This window comes from Geotrypetes seraphini, chromosome 1 (assembly GCF_902459505.1).
Source record: "Geotrypetes seraphini chromosome 1, aGeoSer1.1, whole genome shotgun sequence".
NCBI classification, from domain to species: Eukaryota; Metazoa; Chordata; class Amphibia; order Gymnophiona; family Dermophiidae; genus Geotrypetes; species Geotrypetes seraphini.
The window spans coordinates 128,190,303-128,210,860 of record NC_047084.1 but is presented as its reverse complement, the minus strand read 5'-3'; the positions used below and the strand labels follow the sequence as shown (position 1 = coordinate 128,210,860).

At 40.2% G+C, this 20,558-nt stretch overlaps 1 protein-coding gene across 2 annotated transcripts in view; it reads right to left on the bottom strand.

The window, feature by feature from the left end:
- Positions 1-20,558, bottom strand: part of EXOSC9 (exosome component 9) — a 73,617-nt gene that overhangs the window by 36,341 nt on the left and 16,718 nt on the right. For both annotated transcript variants that reach the window (XM_033938350.1, XM_033938340.1), the window contains exons 5-7: positions 19,919-20,056; positions 18,357-18,439; positions 3,281-3,413 (exon numbers count right to left, since the gene is read on the bottom strand). In XM_033938350.1, the coding sequence (XP_033794241.1) occupies positions 3,281-3,413; positions 18,357-18,439; positions 19,919-20,056 (354 nt within the window). The remainder of the gene's footprint in view (positions 1-3,280; positions 3,414-18,356; positions 18,440-19,918; positions 20,057-20,558) is intronic.

Sequence of the window (20,558 nt, the reverse complement as noted above, 5' to 3'; positions counted from 1 at the left end):
ATGTCAGAAACACCTTGTTGGGCAAGTTTCAAAACTTTGAATTGAATACGAAACAAAATCAGCAACCAGTGCAATCTTTTTAAAATAGGTGCAATATGTTTGCATCGAGATACTGCAGCCAGTAGCCAGGCAGCTGAGTTTTGTATCATTTGTAACGCTTTATTGCAAACGCAAGCAGTGTCTCACTTCCGGCTCACCCACGTATTCACCTTTAGAGGACCCCCAGGGACCCCTGAAGATGACTTTTTGTCGAAACGCGGACCGTGTGGGGCCTGTATCCCTAGCGGACTAGGTCCTTTAAGGCTTTTATGTGGATGATTTCAGTGGACCTTTGGAACTTTGACACTTTCAAATAAAGTCCATTTAGGAACATCGTCACTCCACAGAGGTTTTTTGGTATTCTCTGGATTTTCTTCTTTGTGGATATTTTGGGGTCAATTCCTTTTGTTTTTTAAACCTAGATAGATACCATTACAGTAACCTATCTGGGATAGTACTAGCATTTGAAGTACCTGTCTCCAATCCCAGAATATTCTTCAAATGAGACAGTTTCCGCTTGGTGAAACTATCACACCAGCACAGATCTTAATCAAGTGTTCACAAACATTCACCTCACCCACTTGTGATTAAAGCTTAGCATGTACTAAGTGCCAGATGGTAGAGAGATATAAAACAGGATGCACAACTTTAGTAAAAAGGCCCCCAAGTTCTGCTTATGGTTCAGTTGAGCCAAGCAGTTTCCTCTTGTGACCAATTACCAGGGAACTTCTCTGGCCCTATTCTGTCTGTCTGTCTTCCCATCTCATTCAAATCAGTCAGGGGTTCTTCTGCAACTGGGCAATCGAGGGTCAATGGGTGTCCCCTGCTCCCTCTTCCGGTCTGCCAGGGGAAGAGAGGCTGATCCTTGCTTTCTACAGGGCAGAACACAGCCCCACCTCACTGTGACCTCAATCTGTTTTTAACTTGCTACAAACTGATTGGTGGAAATATGATCATGTGACACACATCATCCCCCAGTTCAACTATGGATTTCTCATGCATTATTAAAGGAGTAAAATCACCAATGCATAAGGAAAAAGTACTTAATTTCCAGGGTTTTATATCAGACATTTCACTCACTGCCCTGGTTTAAGAAAAAAAAAAGTTTTACTTCTTGGGCTTTAGGACTCTTACAATTAGATCAATGCACTTAAGAGTGTTAGGACTAAGGGCTAGATTCACTAAAGGCACGGATTGGATCCGATCCATGTCCAGGGGGCTGATTCACGAATTGCCCTCATACAAATGAGGGCGATCGGAATCACGCCCCCAACCGACCGCCCGGATCGCTCTACAGCGATCCCGACGCATGCGCTGGCCCTCCGGTGCCCGGCAGGAGAGATTCGGAGCGATCAACGAAAAACTTGATCAAATTTATCGTTGGCTAGACCTAAATAAAAATAAAGTTATTATTATTATTATTATTAAATAGATTAGCACTCAATATAAAAAAAACTAATGTGATGCTTTTCCCCTGGAAAGACGATTTCTCCCTCACTGCTCCCATTTCTATAAAAAATGTTCCCCTACAATTAGTTAGTAATACCAAAATTTTAGGGGTGACCTTTGATCACAAACTAAATTTTCATGATCACAATAGTAATATTATTAAAACAACCTTTTACAGATTAAGACCAATTCGATCAATCTCAAAATTCCTATGTTCTAAATCACTTAACATTCTAATTCATTCATTGGTGATCTCCAGGATTGACTACTGTAATGCCCTTTTTAAAGGAATCTCCTTAAGTGAAATAAAACGATTACAGATCATTCAAAACGCTTCCATAAAACTTATAACCAAAACTAAGAAATTTGATCATGTAACACCTCTTTTAAAAGACGCAAAATGGCTCCCAGTCTCCCACCGGATAACATATAAACTATGCATACTCACCTTCAAAACTCTTCTTAATAAAACCCCAGCGTTTATTTACAAATTATTGATACCATATTCTCCAATCAGAACCCTTAGATCTAATGAACAGAATTTATTAACTATTCCATCCCTTAAGGTCATCAATACAAGACGACAATTTATTTTTTCTGTTACGGCACCTCAGTTATGGAACGCCCTTCCAATTTATTTAAGGGAAGAGAAGAATCTTGAGAAATTCAAAAGTAACTTAAAAACATTTCTCTTTAAAGACGCTTTTGATAATTGATGAAACTTACTGCAGTCTAGAATATTTTATTGTATTATATTACACTGTTTTTTTGTTATTCATTTTGTATTTTCCCTTTTTTGTTCTACTTTCCTATAATGATTTGTATTTCATCTCCCTTCTTTCCTTGTGGTTCTAAGTTTGTTTTCGTAATTTTTTTTTTTTTTTTTTAATATTGTAAGTTAATATGTATTGTTCTGTTTGTATTAATCCCCAGAAATTGTAATTTTAATTTGTTCATCGCTTTGAAATTCGACAAAGCGATTAATCAAAACAATTATTAAACTTGAAACTTGAGAGCAGGAGATCGGGACTGAGCGCAGATCGGGGCAGAGAAGCAGGGCGGTCAGAAAGGACCTGAGCAACTGGTCCTCAGCAGTCACTTATTTTTGACCGGTCAGCCCAGTCAGTGTCCCTCTTTTATTTTCAGTGAATAGCTGCCTGCCTGCATTTGAATGCCGTTCCCCCTCATTTGCATGCGCGGATCAGAGGATGATCAGGACAGAGGTTAGTGAATCGGGCCGGAGTGAAATCGGGTCACAAAGGGGTCAGAAGTTAATCGGTGGGCTTAGTGAATCTAGCCCTAAATTTCTTATTTTGGGATAACAGGGAATAATTAGGTAGATGTTAATGATAAAATGGAAGACGGGAAGTTGTCTTTCTCTGAGCTTGCTGACAGACCTACATGGAAGCCTGAATGTTTTTATCACACTATTTATTTGGAGCCTCACTCAGTGCATGTTCAGGAAGGACCAAGGCTAGCCAACATGGATTCATGCTGCAGGGCAACGTGATATCTAAAGGTAAAAGTTCAGAGTGACCCAATTGAGCTACTGATTTCTGGGAAAGGGCTGATGGCCTGTATTGAACTTGACCAATGAGGTACCTGGACTAGGGGATGGTATGGGTGGAGCCAACCTAGGCCAATTAAAGTCTTTATTTATAGAGTGGATCCTAACATGCTTTACTGTGTACACAACCAGCCCTGGAGTATGTGGACACTGCTTGGAAGCCAGAGAACATAACTTTACCCTACGATTAATGCTATGGAAATCTGTATGGAAGGTTGGGGTTACCTGCTCTTTCAATAGCATAATCCCACCGCTGGACTGGATGGTGCAAATCTCACGGTGCTTGTTCATGGCGATAACTAGCAGCCCATCCAGGACCCGCTCCTCTCGCTCACTGGGATCCACCAGTAGATACGTCCTACAGAAAACAGGTTTCCAAAGCACATTATGCACATTATTCTGAGTTTGCTGGTATCTATACTAACACTTGAACAGTGCTCTCATATGTAGCATGATGAAGCATTTCAGTAAAGGAAAGTTCACTGATCACCTTATCTCAAAAAAGATATAGTGGAACTACGAGGGTCATTTCATAAATAATGCACACAATTATTATTATTTTTTTTTACATGTTTTATTTTTTTCAAGTATTTCTTTACAATCCTTCAATATAGTCTCCTTGCTTTGCAATGACCAAGTCCCAACGTCCGGGAAGTTTCATTATTCCATCTAAGACACTGTTTTAGTTCAGTTGCTGAATGGCTCGTGTTCCGGCAGAAGAAAGTTTTTCCAGAGATGCAAAATGATGTCCACGCATAGGTTGTTTCAACTTTGGAAAAAGGTCAAAGTCTGGTGGACTCATGTCTTGACTTTAGGGAGCATGAGGTAACACCTCCCAGTCGTATTCATGGAGCTGAAATCACAGTCAAACGAGTGGAGAGCTCCATCTTCCCCATGACCAAAAAGATTGACGAGCTCAATCAAAAGTCAAACAAATGATGATTTTTGCTTATCATGAAGGCATCATCATCACAGACAAAGTTCCATGTGGAAGTGTCACAGCAGTGTATTATCATGATTTTTTTTGCAAAAATGCACAAAACCCAACCTCAGTTGCTCTTGGTTGGGCCACTCATTCTTTTTTTTTTTTAATTCTTTATTCATTTTCACTTCAATTAACAAGTATACAATATGATATCTTATACTATACAAAATCACTTGTACATTCTTAACCATAAACCTTAAATACTTTAAATTACCCCCCCCCCATCCCATCCTCCCATCCCTCCCTATATCAATAAAATTCATTCATATATGTATTATATCCCTTCTTATTATAAAATTTCAAGTATTTAAAGGTCTAATCATTTGAATATTCAATCAATGGCCCCCATATCTTTCTAAACCTATCATAATTCCCATTCTGTAAAACAAGAACTCTTTCCATCTTATACATATAACATATTGAACTCCACCAAAAGGTATAATTGAGTCTTGTATAGTCTTTCCAATTCCTAGTGATATGTTGAATGGCAACTCCTGTCAATATTAATAGTAATTTATTGTTAGACATTGAAATTTGACTTTAAACCTCATTGAAGTACCAAATAAAATTGTATCATATGACAAAGCAACAAAGTTTTCTAATAGCAAATTAATTTGGGGCCAAATTGATTTCCAAAAGGCATTAATACAAGGACAGAAATAAATTAAATGATCTAAAGTCCCTGCATCCTTATTACAATGCCAGCATCTATTAGACCTAGAAGTATCTACGTTTTGTAAACGAACTGGGGTCCAAAACACTCTATGCAATAAAAACAACCATGTTTGCCTCATAGATGCCGACATTGTAGACTTTAATCTCCAAGTCCAAATTTGTGGCCATTGAGATGCAGAAATTTGGTGCTTGATCTCAATGCTCCAAATATCCCTCAACCCAGTTTTCTTTTTTTTATTCAGATATTCATTAAGTAATTTATACCACTGTGCGGCTTGGTGACCCAAGAAATCCGCCTGAAAGCAAAGGAATTCCAAACTATATTGATTGTTAAGATTCTTCCATTCAGGGAACCCCTCCTGAATAGCTTGCTTCAACTGCAACCATCTAAAATGTTGTGTCTTATTTAAACCATACTTATGTTGCAATTGTGAAAAACTAAGCATCGAACCATTTAAAATATCATTCAAAGTACAAATACCTCCACTAACCCATTGCTTCCAGCCGAATTGACATCTGCCAATTTTAATCTTGGAGTTCAGCCAAATGGATTGATGTAATGATTTAGAAATTGGAATAGGTGTCAAATTACTAATATAACGTAAAGTTTTCCATGTATCTACCAATATTTTATTCTCTTTATATCTTCTAGGTATTTTTATACTAAGCAAATGCACCAGATGTATAGGAAACAGGAGTCGCCAGTCTGGGACATTCTCCATGAGCTCTGGGAGGATCCAATACATACCCTGACGTAGAATATAGGCTTGATGATACCTATAAAAATTTGGAAAATTTATCCCTCCCTCCGAAATTGATTTTTGTAAAGATATTAATACAATTCTTGGTCTTTTACCCAACCAAACAAATTTCGTAAGAATACCATTCAATTTTTTATAGAAGGACCCCTGAAAAAAAACCGGTATCATACTCATTTGATAACAAACTACAGGCAATATCATCATTTTTATAGTTTGAACTCTCCCCCACCATGATAAATGCAACGGATTCCATTTTTCACACATTTCTGTTACTTTTTTCAATAAAAGTTTTTCATTCTCCTTTACTGTATCTTCAATATTGTTTTTAATAAAGATACCTAAATACTTTAAACCCTCATCTTTCCAGCTAAAGGAAAAAGAATCAAATAATCCCTTGACACAATGAACATTAAGTGGGAAAACTTCAGACTTACTCCAATTAATCTTATATCCTGAAAACTTTCCAAATCTCTCTATCAATTCAAGTAAGCATGGAATGGTGGTCTCTGGATTTCTCAAATAAAGCAGACTATCATCCGCATAAGCAGAAAGTTTATATTCCCAATTTGAATAAGGAATACCCTGTATCTCCCTTGCCTGATTAATAGCAATTAACAGAGGCTCCAAAACAACATCAAAAAGCAATGGAGATAAGGGACAACCCTGTCTAACACCCCTTCGCAAGTCAAATCTATCTGATAAACTATTATTAATGTATAATCTTGCACCAGGAGAGCTATACAGCATCTGAATCATTTGAATAAAACCAGATCCCACCCCAAACCTTTCTAATGCTCGATACATAAAATTCCACTCCACTCTATCAAAAGCCTTTTCTGCATCTAGAGAGACCAAGAAAGTTGGATCATTCATATTTTTTGTTAAATTTTAAGGTATGAAAAGCCAATCTAGTATTATGAGAAGAATGTCTCCTTGCAACAAATCCTGTTTGATGAGTATCAATAATAAAAGGGAGAGCTTTTGCCAATCTTAAAGCCAATCATTTAGCAATAATTTTCCCATCCACATTTATTAATGAAATAGGCCTGTAGTTTGAAACCAAAGTAGGATCTCTGTTTGGCTTTGGCAAAACAATAACCAACGAATCTGCCATAGTACCTGAAATATAACCTTTAGTCAGTTGATATTGATATAACTTTAACAAATGTGGTAAAAGGTTAATTTGAAATGATTTATAAAATTCTACTGTATAACCATCACCACCTGGAGCGGATCCAGCTCTAAGAGACCCCAATGCTGTTTCTAATTCTTTTAGAGATATAGGTTCTTCTAAACTTCCTTTTATATGCTCAGGAATTTGTGGTCCGGTAATTGAGTTTAAAAATTGCCTACCATCTTGTTCTTTGTTTCTATAAGTCTCTGAAGAATATAATTTCTTATAGAAAGCCAAAAATTGTTGTAAAATATGCTCATTTTTAGTATATGATTCTCCTTTGTTATCTTTTATTACAACAATCTTTGTTTTCCTTTTTTTTGCCTTAAGATAATTTGCTAATAATTTCCCAGCTTTGTTTGAATTTCCATAATACTGAGCTTGCTGATAAAACAAATCATTCCTAACAAGCTTTGAAGATAATTCATTATATTTGGCTTTAGCTTTTAACAAAATTTGTAATGTACTTTGTTCCCATTTATTAATTAACTTATTTTCTAGAATTTTAATTTCTTTTTCCAAATCATTGTTTTTTAGTTTTTCTAACATGCGCTGAATATGAGATAATATGACCTCTCATTGTTGCTTTAAATGCATCCCATAACACCTCACTATTAATATCACCAGAATCATTAAATTGAAAAAACTCAATCATTTTTTATTTAAACTCTTCAAGAAAATTTAAATCTGCAATCAAAGTATTATCAAATCTCCAAATCGGCTTTACCTCAACTTGTTCATCTAATTGTAATTCAATCCAAACACCAGATCTATGATGGCTTTAATCACTTTCTGAGCTATTTTATTTAAAACAAATATATAATCAATTCTTGAGAAAGACTTATGAACTTGTGAACAAAAAGAAAATTCCCGATCATTAAAATGAAGAATACGCCATATATCTATTAAATCACAAGATTGAGCCAAATTATCTAACCCTAATGATTTTATAATTTTACTTGGACTTTTATCCACAATCGGGTCCATTACAGCATTGAAATCTCCAGCCACTACCAAATTGGAAGCAGCCAATGGTAATAATAATTGTTGTATACTTTTAAAAAACTCCATTTGATTCGAATTAGGAGCATATAGATTAAACAAATCAAGGGTATTATTTCCCATGCTCATTTTGACATGCACCCACCTTCCCAACGGGTCAGCAGCAACCATCTGAAAATTTGCTAAACATTTCTTACTTATTAATATAGCAACCCCCGCCTTTTTTCCATTTGCTGGAGCAAAAAAAACATTTTGAAATCCATCCTCCTTCCAGCTTCCTAGATTCATTAAATGACAAGTGTGTCTCTTGAATGAAATATACATCAGAGTTCTGCTTTTTAAGGAAATCTAACATTTTCTTTTTCTTGATCATATAATTGAGGCCATTTACATTTAATGAAAAAAATTTAACCATCATTCAACTAAAAATCTATTCCAATAATAATATACATTTTTAATTATTATAGAATGATTAGACACCAGCACTATCTTAATTTCTAATAATAAATAGATTAAATATCCATTCCCTTTATTCCCAAAATTCATCATTAAGCATATTATTAAACCCCCCCATCCCCATCCCTCCCAAACCCTCCCACCAATTGGTAACACTTGTAACGCACATAGGATATGTAACCCCCTACACTCCCCCAGGCAAAGTTTAAAACATTTCATCTTTATCATAATAAAATAGCCTTATCTTAATTCATTTAATTAAAAAATTAAATACTCCTAATCAGTGTTCCCTCTAAGGTGAGCACATGAGCGATTGCTCACTATTTTCAGTGGCGTCGCTCATGCGCTTTCTCCTGTCGCTCACTCGAGGGCGAGGTGAGAGGAAGCGGCGGCGACCTGTATTTTAAAGTTGAAATATGCAGCGGCGGCTCCTCTCAAGATCCCCGACTGCATCGGACTTCCGATGCAGGTGGGGATTCGTGAGAGGAGCCGCTGCCATGTCTTCAGTGTCATACCGGGGGGGGGGGGGGGGTGGTCCGCCCTGGCTGTGCACCCGCCCTAAGGCTGCAGTCGGAGAGGAAGTTCGGGCCAGCCAATCGCTGCCTGGCTGGGCGGAACTTCCTCTCCAACGGCAGAATTGACGTCAGGGGAAGCAAAGAGAGCTTGGGGCAGCCGCGGCAGTGGCTTTGGGGCCTGTTTCCCCCGATGGTTGCAGCGGTGGCTTTGGGGCCTGTTTCCCCCGATGGTTGCGGTGGTGGCTTTGGGGCCTGTTTCCCCCGATGGTTGCGGTGGTGGCTTTGGGGCCTGTTTCCCCCGATGGTGGCAGCAGTAGCTTTGTGGAGGGTAGGGAGAAAGAAAGGGGGCAGGCAGGGAGACAGAAGGGAAACAGAAAAAAAGAAAGGGGGCATCAAGAGAGAAAAAAAAAGAAAGGGCAGGGAGAGAGGAAGAAAAAGTTGGGGGAGGGAATGAGGTCTGGAGGAAATGAAGCATACAGGCTGAAAGAAGGGAAGAAAGATTGGATGCACAATCAGAAGATGAAAGTGCAACCAGAGACTCATGAAATCACCAGACAAGGTAGGAAAAATGATTTTATTTTAAATTTAGTGATCAAAATGTGTCTGAATTTATATATGCTGTCTATATTTTGCACTATGGCCCCCTTTTACTAAACCGCAATAGTGTTTTTTAGCGCAGGGAGCCTATGAGCATCGAGAGCAGAGCTGGGCATTTAGCGCAGTTCCCTGCGCTAAAAACTACTATTGTGGTTTAATAAAAAGGGAGGGGGGTATATTTGTCTATTTTTGTATGGTTGTTACTGAGATGACAATGCATAGAGTCATCTGCCTTGACCTCTTTGAAAAAAACCCAGAATAGGAATGATAATTAACATCGTATAGTGTGCTTTGTGTTTTTTAATTTTATTGTTGGTAGATCATTTTGACTTGGTCATTTTAAAGTAGCTCGCAAGCCCAAAACGTTTGGGCACCCCTGAGCTAGAGCGTTGAAGCTGTGTATTTCTATTTTATCCCCCCTTTTACAAAACTGTGGAGTGTTTTTTAGCGCCAGCCGTGGTGGTAGCAGCGCTGATGCTCAGAATTCTATGAGCATCAGAGCTGTTACCACCGTGGCTAAAATCCACACTACAGTTTTGTAAAAGGGGGAGGGGTTCGTTTGTGATGACATATTCCATACTAGGCGAAGGTGTTTTCTGTGTTCTGTGTGTTCGAAAGACATAGTTTTATGTTAGGATTGATGGTGTAGGATTGATCTGTGCTGGTCTGGCTTGTTTAGTTTTACAATGGGTGTATTGATGTACTGCTCACTGCAATATGTAAGATGCTGCCTTTTCCTAGGTACTCATGTGTGACGTGTGGCTTGTTACTAAAAATCATATTTTTCGTACAGATGGGGGGGGTGCCAAAAAATGATGGGCCCTGAGTGTTACATATGCTAGGTACGCCACTGTATGTAAAGTTACCAGAAAGCTGGCGAAGCAAAAACTTTAAGTAAATTGTTATTCTTCTAAGTTTAACCCTCCCACAATCTCACGGGCGCTCGTTTAAAGTTTCAAGTTTATTGAGATTTTGATTTAAACGTAATATCAAATATTTTCAATGCGTATAACAAAAATAAATTTGGGGAAATAAAACCATTTGAACAATAAACATACAAACATATCCATAGATGATTAAAAATACATAAGGAGTACAAGGATAAACTACATTTGTTTAAAAATGCATCCTCCGCGCCTGCTCATAAATTTGTGGAGTATGTAACTTGTCGCTCATGCATATTTTTTTTTGCACACACCTCATCAATCCTTAGAGGGAACGTTGCTCCTAATAAAGTAAAATTCATAAACCTTTATATTTGATCAATTCTTAACTCAAAAATCAATTAATTACCCTCATATACTATCCTTTACCCCCATTATAATTATATTATCAATCAATCACATTTAATATAATTGCTCCATAACTCATTATTTAAAAAATAAAAATAAAAAAATAAACAAATCAATTATACAGTTAATGAAATCACATTTCATAGACATAAATCTTATAAAATCAAGACACCATGCTTCAAATTCTTAAATTCATACTCAATTCCCTCTAATTCATTAAATCCACTGCCTCAATTAATAATATCCAACCAAATCTTAAAAAGAACCCAGTAAACAAATGACACATAACATTTATGACATCCTTCCATCATCATACCATGACCTTCATTCAAAAGAAAAAATATTGAAAAGAACACAAATAAATAAACTGAGACCAGAAATATCCTTGAAAAGCAATAGACTCTCTTTAGACTTAACAAAAGCTCAATAATAATATAACTTTAAGACGGTTAATCCTCTTCATTTCCTCCTTCTTCTATTTCTAAAATAATATATCTGGAAATCAGTCAATCTTTTTCATTTCTTCTTTCTTTTATTCCTGGAAACACTTCACATAGACATTGGCTCTGAGGTGGCAAGGAAACTTTTCAGTTTTTCTGGATCCTCAAAGTAGTGACTTATTTCCAGAGGAAATTCTCATTCTTGCAGGGTAGTATAAGCCATATTTGTATCCTTTCTCTTTTAATTGCCTTACAGCCACAGTACTTTTTTCAAAATCCGGCAAGAATATCAGCTTAAAGCCTTTGTAGTTTGCTAAGCTCAATATTTCAAATGCTTGACTGAACCTCAGAAGTTTGAAAACCAGAGGTCTAGGCTTGGAGTTATTTGCTGACCGTTGGAAAGGTCGTTCAATTTCTAGGGGGTACTTAGTGTTCAGCTGCAGCAGCTTTGGGACCAAAAATTGTAATGTTCTTTCTTCTGCCCCGGTTCTCATAATCCACCAGCCTTTTCGGTAACTCTGATGATTTTATTATCTTCCTTAGCTTGAACAGCATTTAGTTCCATCTGATCCATCCTGGATTCTTTGAGAAGCAGCCTCTAACTGCCTGTTAATGTTTAACACTTCTTCTTTTACATCTTGAATGCTTTCTGCATTCTTCTGGATCTGTCGGGCCACTCATTCTTCACGAAAACGCTCGCCTGCACATAGGGATTGTCGTCATTGAAAACCTACGCGAATATGGTTGGCAGGTGTTACCCTAACCCTAACCCCATCGTACATTACGTTCATCTAATCAAAACTTGTTATATATCCCCTCTTTATGACATATTAACACTATGCGCACTAGCATCTTTTCCAATACGGCTCCTACCATCTGGAATTCAGCACCAAATTATATAAGAGAAATTACATCCCTTGATAAATTTAAAAGTAACTTGAAGGCCTTTCTTTTTAAAGACGCATTTGGTGTATAATAGTCCTTCTAAGGACGGTAATGGAAATCTGTTCCTTGCCATTTTTTAATCATTTTAGCTTATTTTATATTATTCTACAATATTTATATTTTGTTCCTCTTCCTTTTGTTTTTGGTCCCTCTCCCCCTCTTTCTCTTTATACAAATTGTATTTCTGCCCGTCTCTATCCTGTATGGGTAAGTTAATGTTTGTTGCATTGTTTGTAATTTGTTTTTAATGTATGTTCTTTTTATACTTTGTTTTTATATTATGTAAAACTGCTTTGAATTTTAATAAGGCGGTATATCAAATTTTTAAAAAAACCTGAAACCTCATGCTCCCTACAGTCCAGACATGAGTCCACCAGACTTTGACCTTTTTCCAAAGTTGAAACAACCTATGGGTGGACATCGTTTTGCATCTCTGGAAGAGCTTTCTTCCGCCGGAACACAAGCCATTCGGCAACTAAACTAAAACGGTGTCTTGAATGGATTAATGAAGCTTCACGGACATTGGGACTCTAGTCATTGCAAAGCAGGGAGACTATATTGAAGGACTGTAAAGAAATACTTGAAAAAAATAATAAAACATGTACATTTTAAATAGTGTGCATTATTTATGAAATGACCCTCGTTTACTAACACTTGAACAGTGCTCTTATACGTTATCATGATGAAGCATTTCAGTAAAGGAAAGTTCACTGATCACCTTATTTCAAACAAGATACAGCGGAACTAGAAAGGTTCAAAGAAGAGCAAACAAGGTGATAAAGGGGATGAAACTCCTCCCGAGAGAGGTGGTGGAGAGTAAAATTGTGACCGAGTTCAAAGAAGCGTGGGATGAACACAGAGGATTTAGAATCAGAAAATAAGATTAAATATTGAACTAAGACCAGTACTGGGCAGACTTGCACGGTCTGTGTCTGTATATGGCCGTTTGGTGGAGGATGGGCTGGGGAGGGCTTCAATGGCTGGGAGGGTGTAGATGGGCTGGAGTAAGTCTTAACAGAGATTTCGGCAGTTGGAACCCAAGCACAGTACTGGGTAAAGCTTTGGATTCTCGCCCAGAAATAGCTAAGAAGAAAAATAAAAAAATAAAAATTTAAATTGAATCAGGTTGGGCAGACTGGATGGACCATTCGGGTCTTTATCTGCCGTCATCTACTATGTTACTATGTATGAGGAAAGACTAGAGGTTAGGGCTCTTCAGGTTGGAAAAGAGATGGCTGAGGGGAGCACTTTTCCCTCTTATTCTATCAGAAACTGCACTGCACGTCTGCTCTTCAAAGCTGGCTGCCTTTTCTATAAAGCACTAAACGTTACTTGTCAATTCATCTTCACCGAGCCAGGCCGACCTACTCGTCAACGATAATTTTTTACCTTCCCCTCAAAGGATGCACCCAAAAAAGATTAATTTTATTTTTTTATTCAGTTTTCTATACCGTTCTCCCAAAGGAGCTCAGAACAGTTTACATGAATTTATTCAGGTCCTCAAACATTTTTCCTCACAATCTGTCTAATGTACTTAGGGCAATAGGGGGATTAAGTGACTTGCCCAGGATCACAAAGAGCAGTGCAGTTTTTGAACCCACAACCTTAGGGTGCTGAGGCTGTAGCTTTAACCACTGTGCCACACTCTTCATCAAGCCGCCTCCAGAAACTCAAAATTGAACCAACTGGTCAAAGCATCAACCACCCACATGCACTTCAGAAAGCTCCTATATTCTGCAGCCCTTCTTAAAGAGACTTTAAAGATGCAACTCCACCTACTCTACCTCCTCCCCAACTCCAGTTGTTAAGCTGTGTAATTATGCTGCCGTTCCTTCCTGACTTAGATCAACTTGACCTCTTCTGTAAACATCTTATGTCAGCTTGTCCTCTTTTGTAAATCACATAGAACTGCAAGGCTTATGCGATATATAAATAAAAATTTATGCTATGTTATAGTACAAGTGAACTTGCACACAAAGCCCAAATTGTCTAAACAGTGCAGCACCCTACCACCATCTAACTCAATTGTTTTAATTGACTGCATCTATTAGGCACGTGGGATCTCTCGGAGAGAGAAAGAGATAATGGTTACTGCGGATGGGCAGACTGGGTGGGCCATTTGGCCTTTATCTGCCATCATGTTTCTATGTTTCCATTAGGCACGTGGGATCTCTCGGAGAGAGAAAGAGATAATGGTTACTGCGGATGGGCAGACTGGGTGGGCCATTTGGCCTTTATCTGCCATCATGTTTCTATGTTTCCATTAGGCACATGGGATCTCTCGGAGAGAGAAAGAGATAATGGTTACTGCGGATGGGCAGACTGGGTGGGCCATTTGGCCTTTATCTGCCATCAAGTTTCTATGTTTCCATTAGGCACATGGGATCTCTCGGAGAGAGAAAGAGATAATGGTTACTGTGGATGGGCAGACTGGGTGGGCCATTTGGCTTTTATTTGCCATCATCTTTTTATGTTTCTATTAGGCATGTGGGATCTCTGAGAGAGAGAAAGAGATAATGGTTACTGCGGATGGGCAGACTGGATGGGCCATTTGGCCTTTATCTGCCATCATATTTCTATGTTTCCATTAGGCACATGGGATCTCTCGGAGAGAGAAAGAGATAATGGTTACTGCGGATGGACAGACTGGGTGGGCCATTTGGCCTTTATCTGCCATCATCTTTCTATGTTTCTGTTAGGCACATGGGATCTCTCGGAGAAAGAGATAATGGTTACTGCGGATGGGCAGACTGGGTGGGCCATTTGGCCTTTATCTGCCATCATCTTACTATGTTTCTATTAGGCACATGGGATCTCTCGGAGAGAGAGAAAGAGATAATGGTTACTGCAGATGGGCAGACTGGGTGGGCCATTTGGCCTTTATCTGCCATCATGTTTATATGTTTCTATCAGGCACGTGGGATCTCTCGGAGAGAGAAAGAGATAATGGTTACTACGGATGGGCAGACTGGATGGGCCATTTGGCCTTTATCTGCCATCATCTTTCTATGTTTCTATTAGGCACATGGGATCTCTGGGAGAGAGAAAGAGATAATGGTTACTGCGGATGGGCAGACTGGGTGGGCCATTTGGCCTTTATCTGCCATCATCTTTCTATGTTTCTGTTAGGCACGTGGGATCTCTTGGAGAGAGAAAGAGATAATGGTTACTGCGGATGGGCAGACTGGGTGGGCCATTTGGCCTTTATCTGCCATCATCTTTCTATGTTTCTGTTAGGCACGTGGGATCTCTCGGAGAGAGAAAGAGATAATGGTTACTGCGGATGGGCAGACTGGGTGGGCCATTTGACCTTTATCTGCCATCCCCTCACTAAAAGGCATTTCCCATCCAGGAAAGCTGGGGACTTCCCTCCCCTTCAGATTCACCGAGCTCTGGAACAACCTTACCTCCCCTCTTCAGAACCTGAGCTCTCTCCAACTTTTCCGTAAACATCTGAAAACCTGGCTTTTCTCAAAAATGTAACACTCCCTCCTCCTCTGTTATCCTAGTCCTCTAAACATTCTTCTTTCCTCCGATCTTCATCCTTTCCTTGGAGTTCCTTTCTCATCCCAATTCCTGTAAACCGTGCCGAACTCCACGACTATGGAGATGGTGCGGTATACAAACCTAAGGTTTAGTTTAGTTTAATTAGATCATCTTTCTATGTTTCTGTTAGGCAGTGGGATCTCTCAGAAAGAGAAAGAGATAATGGTTACTGCGGATGGGCAGACATGTGGGCCATTTGGCCTTTATCTGCCATCATCTTTCTATGTTTCTGTTAGGCATGTGGGATCTCTCGGAGAGAGAAAGAAATAATGGTTACTGCGGATGGGCAGACTGGGTGGGCCATTTGGCCTTTATCTGCCATCATCTTTCTATGTTTCTGTTAGGCATGTGGGATCTCTCGGAGAGAGAAAGAAATAATGGTTACTGCGGATGGGCAGACTGGGTGGGCCATTTGGCCTTTATCTGCCATCATCTTTCTATGTTTCTATTAGGCACGTGGGATCTCTGGGAGAGAGAAAGAGATAATGGTTACTGTGGATGGGCAGACTGGGTGGGCCATTTGGCTTTTATCTGCCATCATCTTTTTATGTTTCTATTAGGCACGTGGGATCTCTGGGAGAGAGAGAGAGATAATGGTTACTGCGGATGGGCAGACTGGGTGGGCCATTTGGCCTTTATCTGCCATCATCTTTCTATGTTTCTGTTAGGCACGTGGGATCTCTTGGAGAGAGAAAGAGATAATGGTTACTGCGGATGGGCAGACTGGGTGGGCCATTTGGCCTTTATCTGCCATCATGTTTCTATGTTTCCATTAGGCACATGGGATCTCTCGGAGAGAGAAAGAGATAATGGTTACTGCGGATGGGCAGCCTGGGTGGGCCATTTGGCCTTTATCTGCCATCATGTTTCTATGTTTCTATTAGGCACGTGGGATCTCTGGGAGAGAGAGAGAGATAATGGTTACTGCGGATGGGCAGACTGGGTGTGCCATTTGGCCTTTATCTGCCATCATCTTTCTATGTTTCTGTTAGGCACGTGGGATCTCTTGGAGAGAGAAAGAGATAATGGTTACTGCGGATGGGCAGACTGGGTGGGCCATTTGACCTTTATCTGCCATCCCCTCACTAAAAGGCATTTCCCATCCAGGAAAGCTGGGGACTTCCCTCCCCTTCAGATTCACCGAGCTCTGGAACAACCTTACCTCCCCTCTTCGGAACCTGAGCTCTCTCCAACTTTTCCGTAAACATCTGAAAACCTGGCTTTTCTCAAAAATGTAACACTCCCTCCTCCTCTGTTATCCTAGTCCTCTAAACATTCTTCTTTCCTCCGATCTTCATCCTTTTCTTGGAGTTCCTTTCTCATCCCAATTCCTGTAAACCGTGCCGAACTCCACAACTATGGAGATGGTGCGGTATACAAACCTAAGGTTTAGTTTAGTTTAATTAGATCATCTTTCTATGTTTCTGTTAGGCAGTGGGATCTCTCAGAAAGAGAAAGAGATAATGGTTACTGCGGATGGGCAGACAGGGTGGACCATATGGCCTTTATCTGCCATCATCTTTCTATGTTTCTGTTAGGCATGTGGGATCTCTCGGAGAGAGAAAGAGATAATGGTTACTGCGGATGGGCAGACAGGATGGGCCATTTGGCCTTTATCTGCCATCATCTTTCTATGTTTCTATTAGGCACGTGGGATCTCTCGGAGAGAGAAAGAGATAATGGTTACTGCGGATGGGCAGACTGGGTGGACCATTTGGCCTTTATCTGCCATCATCTTTCTATGTTTCTATTAGGCACGTGGGATCTCTGGGAGAGAGAAAGAGATAATGGTTACTGCGGATGGGCAGACTGGGTGGGCCATTTGGCCTTTATCTGCCATCATCTTTCTATGTTTCTGTTAGGCACGTGGGATCTCTGGGAGAGAGAAAGAGATAATGGTTACTGCGGATGGGCAGACTGGATGTGCCATTTGGCCTTTATCTGTCATCATCTTTTTATGTTTCTATTAGGCACATGAGATCTCTCGGAGAGAGAAAGAGATAATGGTTACTGCGGATGGGCAGACTGGGTGGGCCATTTGGCTTTTATCTGCCATCATCTTTCTATGTTTCTATTAGGCACGTGGGATCTCTCGGAGAGAGAAAGAGATAATGGTTACTGCGGATGGGCAGACAGGATGGGCCATTTGGCCTTTATCTGCCATCATCTTTCTATGTTTCTATTAGGCACGTGGGATCTCTCGGAAAGAGAAAGAGATAATGGTTACTGCGGATGGGCAGACTGGGTGGGCCATTTGGCTTTTATCTGCCGTCAGGTTTCTATGTTTAAAACAAATTAAAATGTCCCTTTTTACTTTTTAAAATTCCTACCCTCCCATTGTTCTTACCTTTCATGTCTACTTTACTAGGCTTATTGTAGTTCCCCCACTTCCCTCCTGTATAAGTCTGTAATGTCCATGTGTTTGTTGTAGTTAATAAACTTGAAAACTTGATTAAAGAAATGTTGGCGGTTCCAAATAAGGGTGCCACAATCACAACTCCAAAGGAGGCTTGGTTTACGCCGGAGATGACCTTAGGTGCCACTAGGCATCTCCGTAGATGCGATTCACGTCAAACCCAGGTGTTGGGAATGTAGGCCTTTAAAACCCTGGCCTACGTTTAACTGTAGCCAAAATTTTTTAGGTAGCCACCAATGTAGGTGCTGTTTGCAGAATACGGCCCAAAGCGCGCATAACCTACCACGCTCAGTTACAGACTTGCCCCTTATATTCTTATCAGACTTGCGCTGCACTGTCTCTCTGCTCACTTCATGGCACACCTTCAAACTGAAGAGGAAATGATGGTACTTAAGGACCATAAGACCATCTAGTCTTAGCATAATTTACGTCCTGGTATAATGGCATGGACACCAGTTGATCTCTCGTCTCCCCTCACCTCTCTGGCAGTTACTTACCCTTGCTGAAAGAAAGCAAAGCTGACACAGATGGGCATGTGATGGATACTCAGTGGTACAGGTTCCCGTTCCTCTGGGGTATACTAAAAAGAAATTCAATTTACACTGGTTAATAACAAGCACTGAAGAGGCGATTTACAGAGCAAAGCAAAGGGACAGAAATTTCGTGGGGAGGGGGACATCAGAGAGAAGAACTAGGGTAGAAATCCAGGCTTCCTCTCTTACGGGCTAGTTAGTGCAAGAGTGACATATCAGCCATGAAGTTCCTTCTAAAGCTCCACTGCAAAACATGGAGAATCATGGCATCGGCAGTCACATGGCCACTCTACATGGGTTGAGTTTAGCCCCCCCAAAATGTAAGGTTTGGAGGGGTAATGTTGAAGCAGCCTTACAATCCGCCAGGTCCCGGATTCAATACCCTCACAGAAGATTCAGTAGGAAGTAAAATCAAATGACAAGCACAGCCAGAAATGATTACATAAAGAATATAATATAGAAATAGGCTTAATATTATAGAAAGGCAATCTTTAGAAAGATACATAAGCTTTACTGGGTTACAAATGGACCGACAGAAATAGACATAAGCTTTACAAATCCAGAACGGATTCAGAGACTGCTTCTGTGCTCTTGTGAATGACAGAGAAACGTCAGCTTCCTGATTAGGTGCTGTGAGGACAAAGAGAGAGAGAGAGGGGGAGGTGATGTTCCAGACAGAGAAGAGATGTTGCAGAGAGGGCCAGAGAGGCTTTTATAGCTTGGAATCTTATTCTGAATATAGAAACTATTGTATTTCCCAGTATCTTTCTGTTTATAATTTGTAAACTGTTGGTTAGTTTAATTGATAAGGAAGGTGTGATACTTGCAGGCATAGTAGATGGGATTAGTCTCTGGCTTCTTTGTCCCATTCAAGTAGCCTATCTTCTTGATAAACAATCCAGTCTGGCTGGATGCTTAGTGTATGTGAATTCTATGCAGGAGCATTTAGAGTCTATGTGCATCAACATTCCAGAGTCAGATTGATATGTCCCATAGGCCTTTGCTGACGTTGGCTAGGCCAACCGAAAATGCTGACTGCTAACAATGCTAGGCTGACAGCTATATATGGCACCAACATGTCCCACTTCTGGCTTCCAGACGCTGCGGTGAGAAGGGGCAGGAAAGCCAACATAGACTGATTTGCTTTGCTCACAAAATCTGTACCGAGGTTAGAGAAGCCGTTTCTAGAGACACTGCCAGAAACCAATGAGCGGACCCCGTAACGGCTAACTCGAATTCCAGAGCACACGCTGCCAAGGAGAGCATGGACCTGAGAGGGATATGGGCAGGTCAGGTGGGTTATAGCATTTAGCCACCTAACCGCCAACCACTGAGCTAGTGTAAGCGCTTGACCCTAAAGTTTATATAATTCATGCTTAGTGCACGTCACCAAGCACCCAACTTCAGGTGATCTCTAGAGAATTACCCCTTGCTGCCTGCTGACCAGATTGCTCCTGCTTTATCTAGCAGCAGGGAGAAGATGGCTAAAGCAAACCCTTCCTGGAAGATATGGGTCTCTTCCTTACCACGGTGACTTCATTTCCTTGGATGGACACGTCATGTCTCCTGAAGTGGGACAGAGCGACTATCGCTGCTATGCTTGCCGCATCAATAATGTTTCCTTCATGGTTTAACAAGTGAAGATCAACCCGGACTTGCCATACCTGACAGAAAACAGGAGAAAGAAGCTTGAATGTTACTCTTCATGCATGTGAAATTCTCTCTCACATCTCTTGTCCTGGATGTACACAGTCACAGAGAGTAATGCAGTTAATAATGGCAAAGAAACCAAGTGAGCCATTCAGTCTGTCCCGTTATTCTGTCCAGCTGCCAGCCGTGGTGTAACTATTTGAAAAATGTATCTTTATTCATGACAACCCTTGTGTGTCTTATAAGATTGCCTCATAGTTCCTTCCAGCACCCCTTCATCCCATCCCAGCCCTGGCTATGTGTTACCCAAATCAATGATTGCACACAGAGGATTGCAGGCAGAGATACAGGACAAGTGTATACCTTCACAGCATTTGCTTACAACCTCAAGTTACAAATACTACTTTCACAGCTGTAGTGCTTTTTGAGGTTAAGGTCAGCCCGCATCTACCTCTGAGTTATGGCCTTGAAGGGAAATCCCTTCCCCTAGAAAGAGCTTGCTCCCTAGCAGAACAC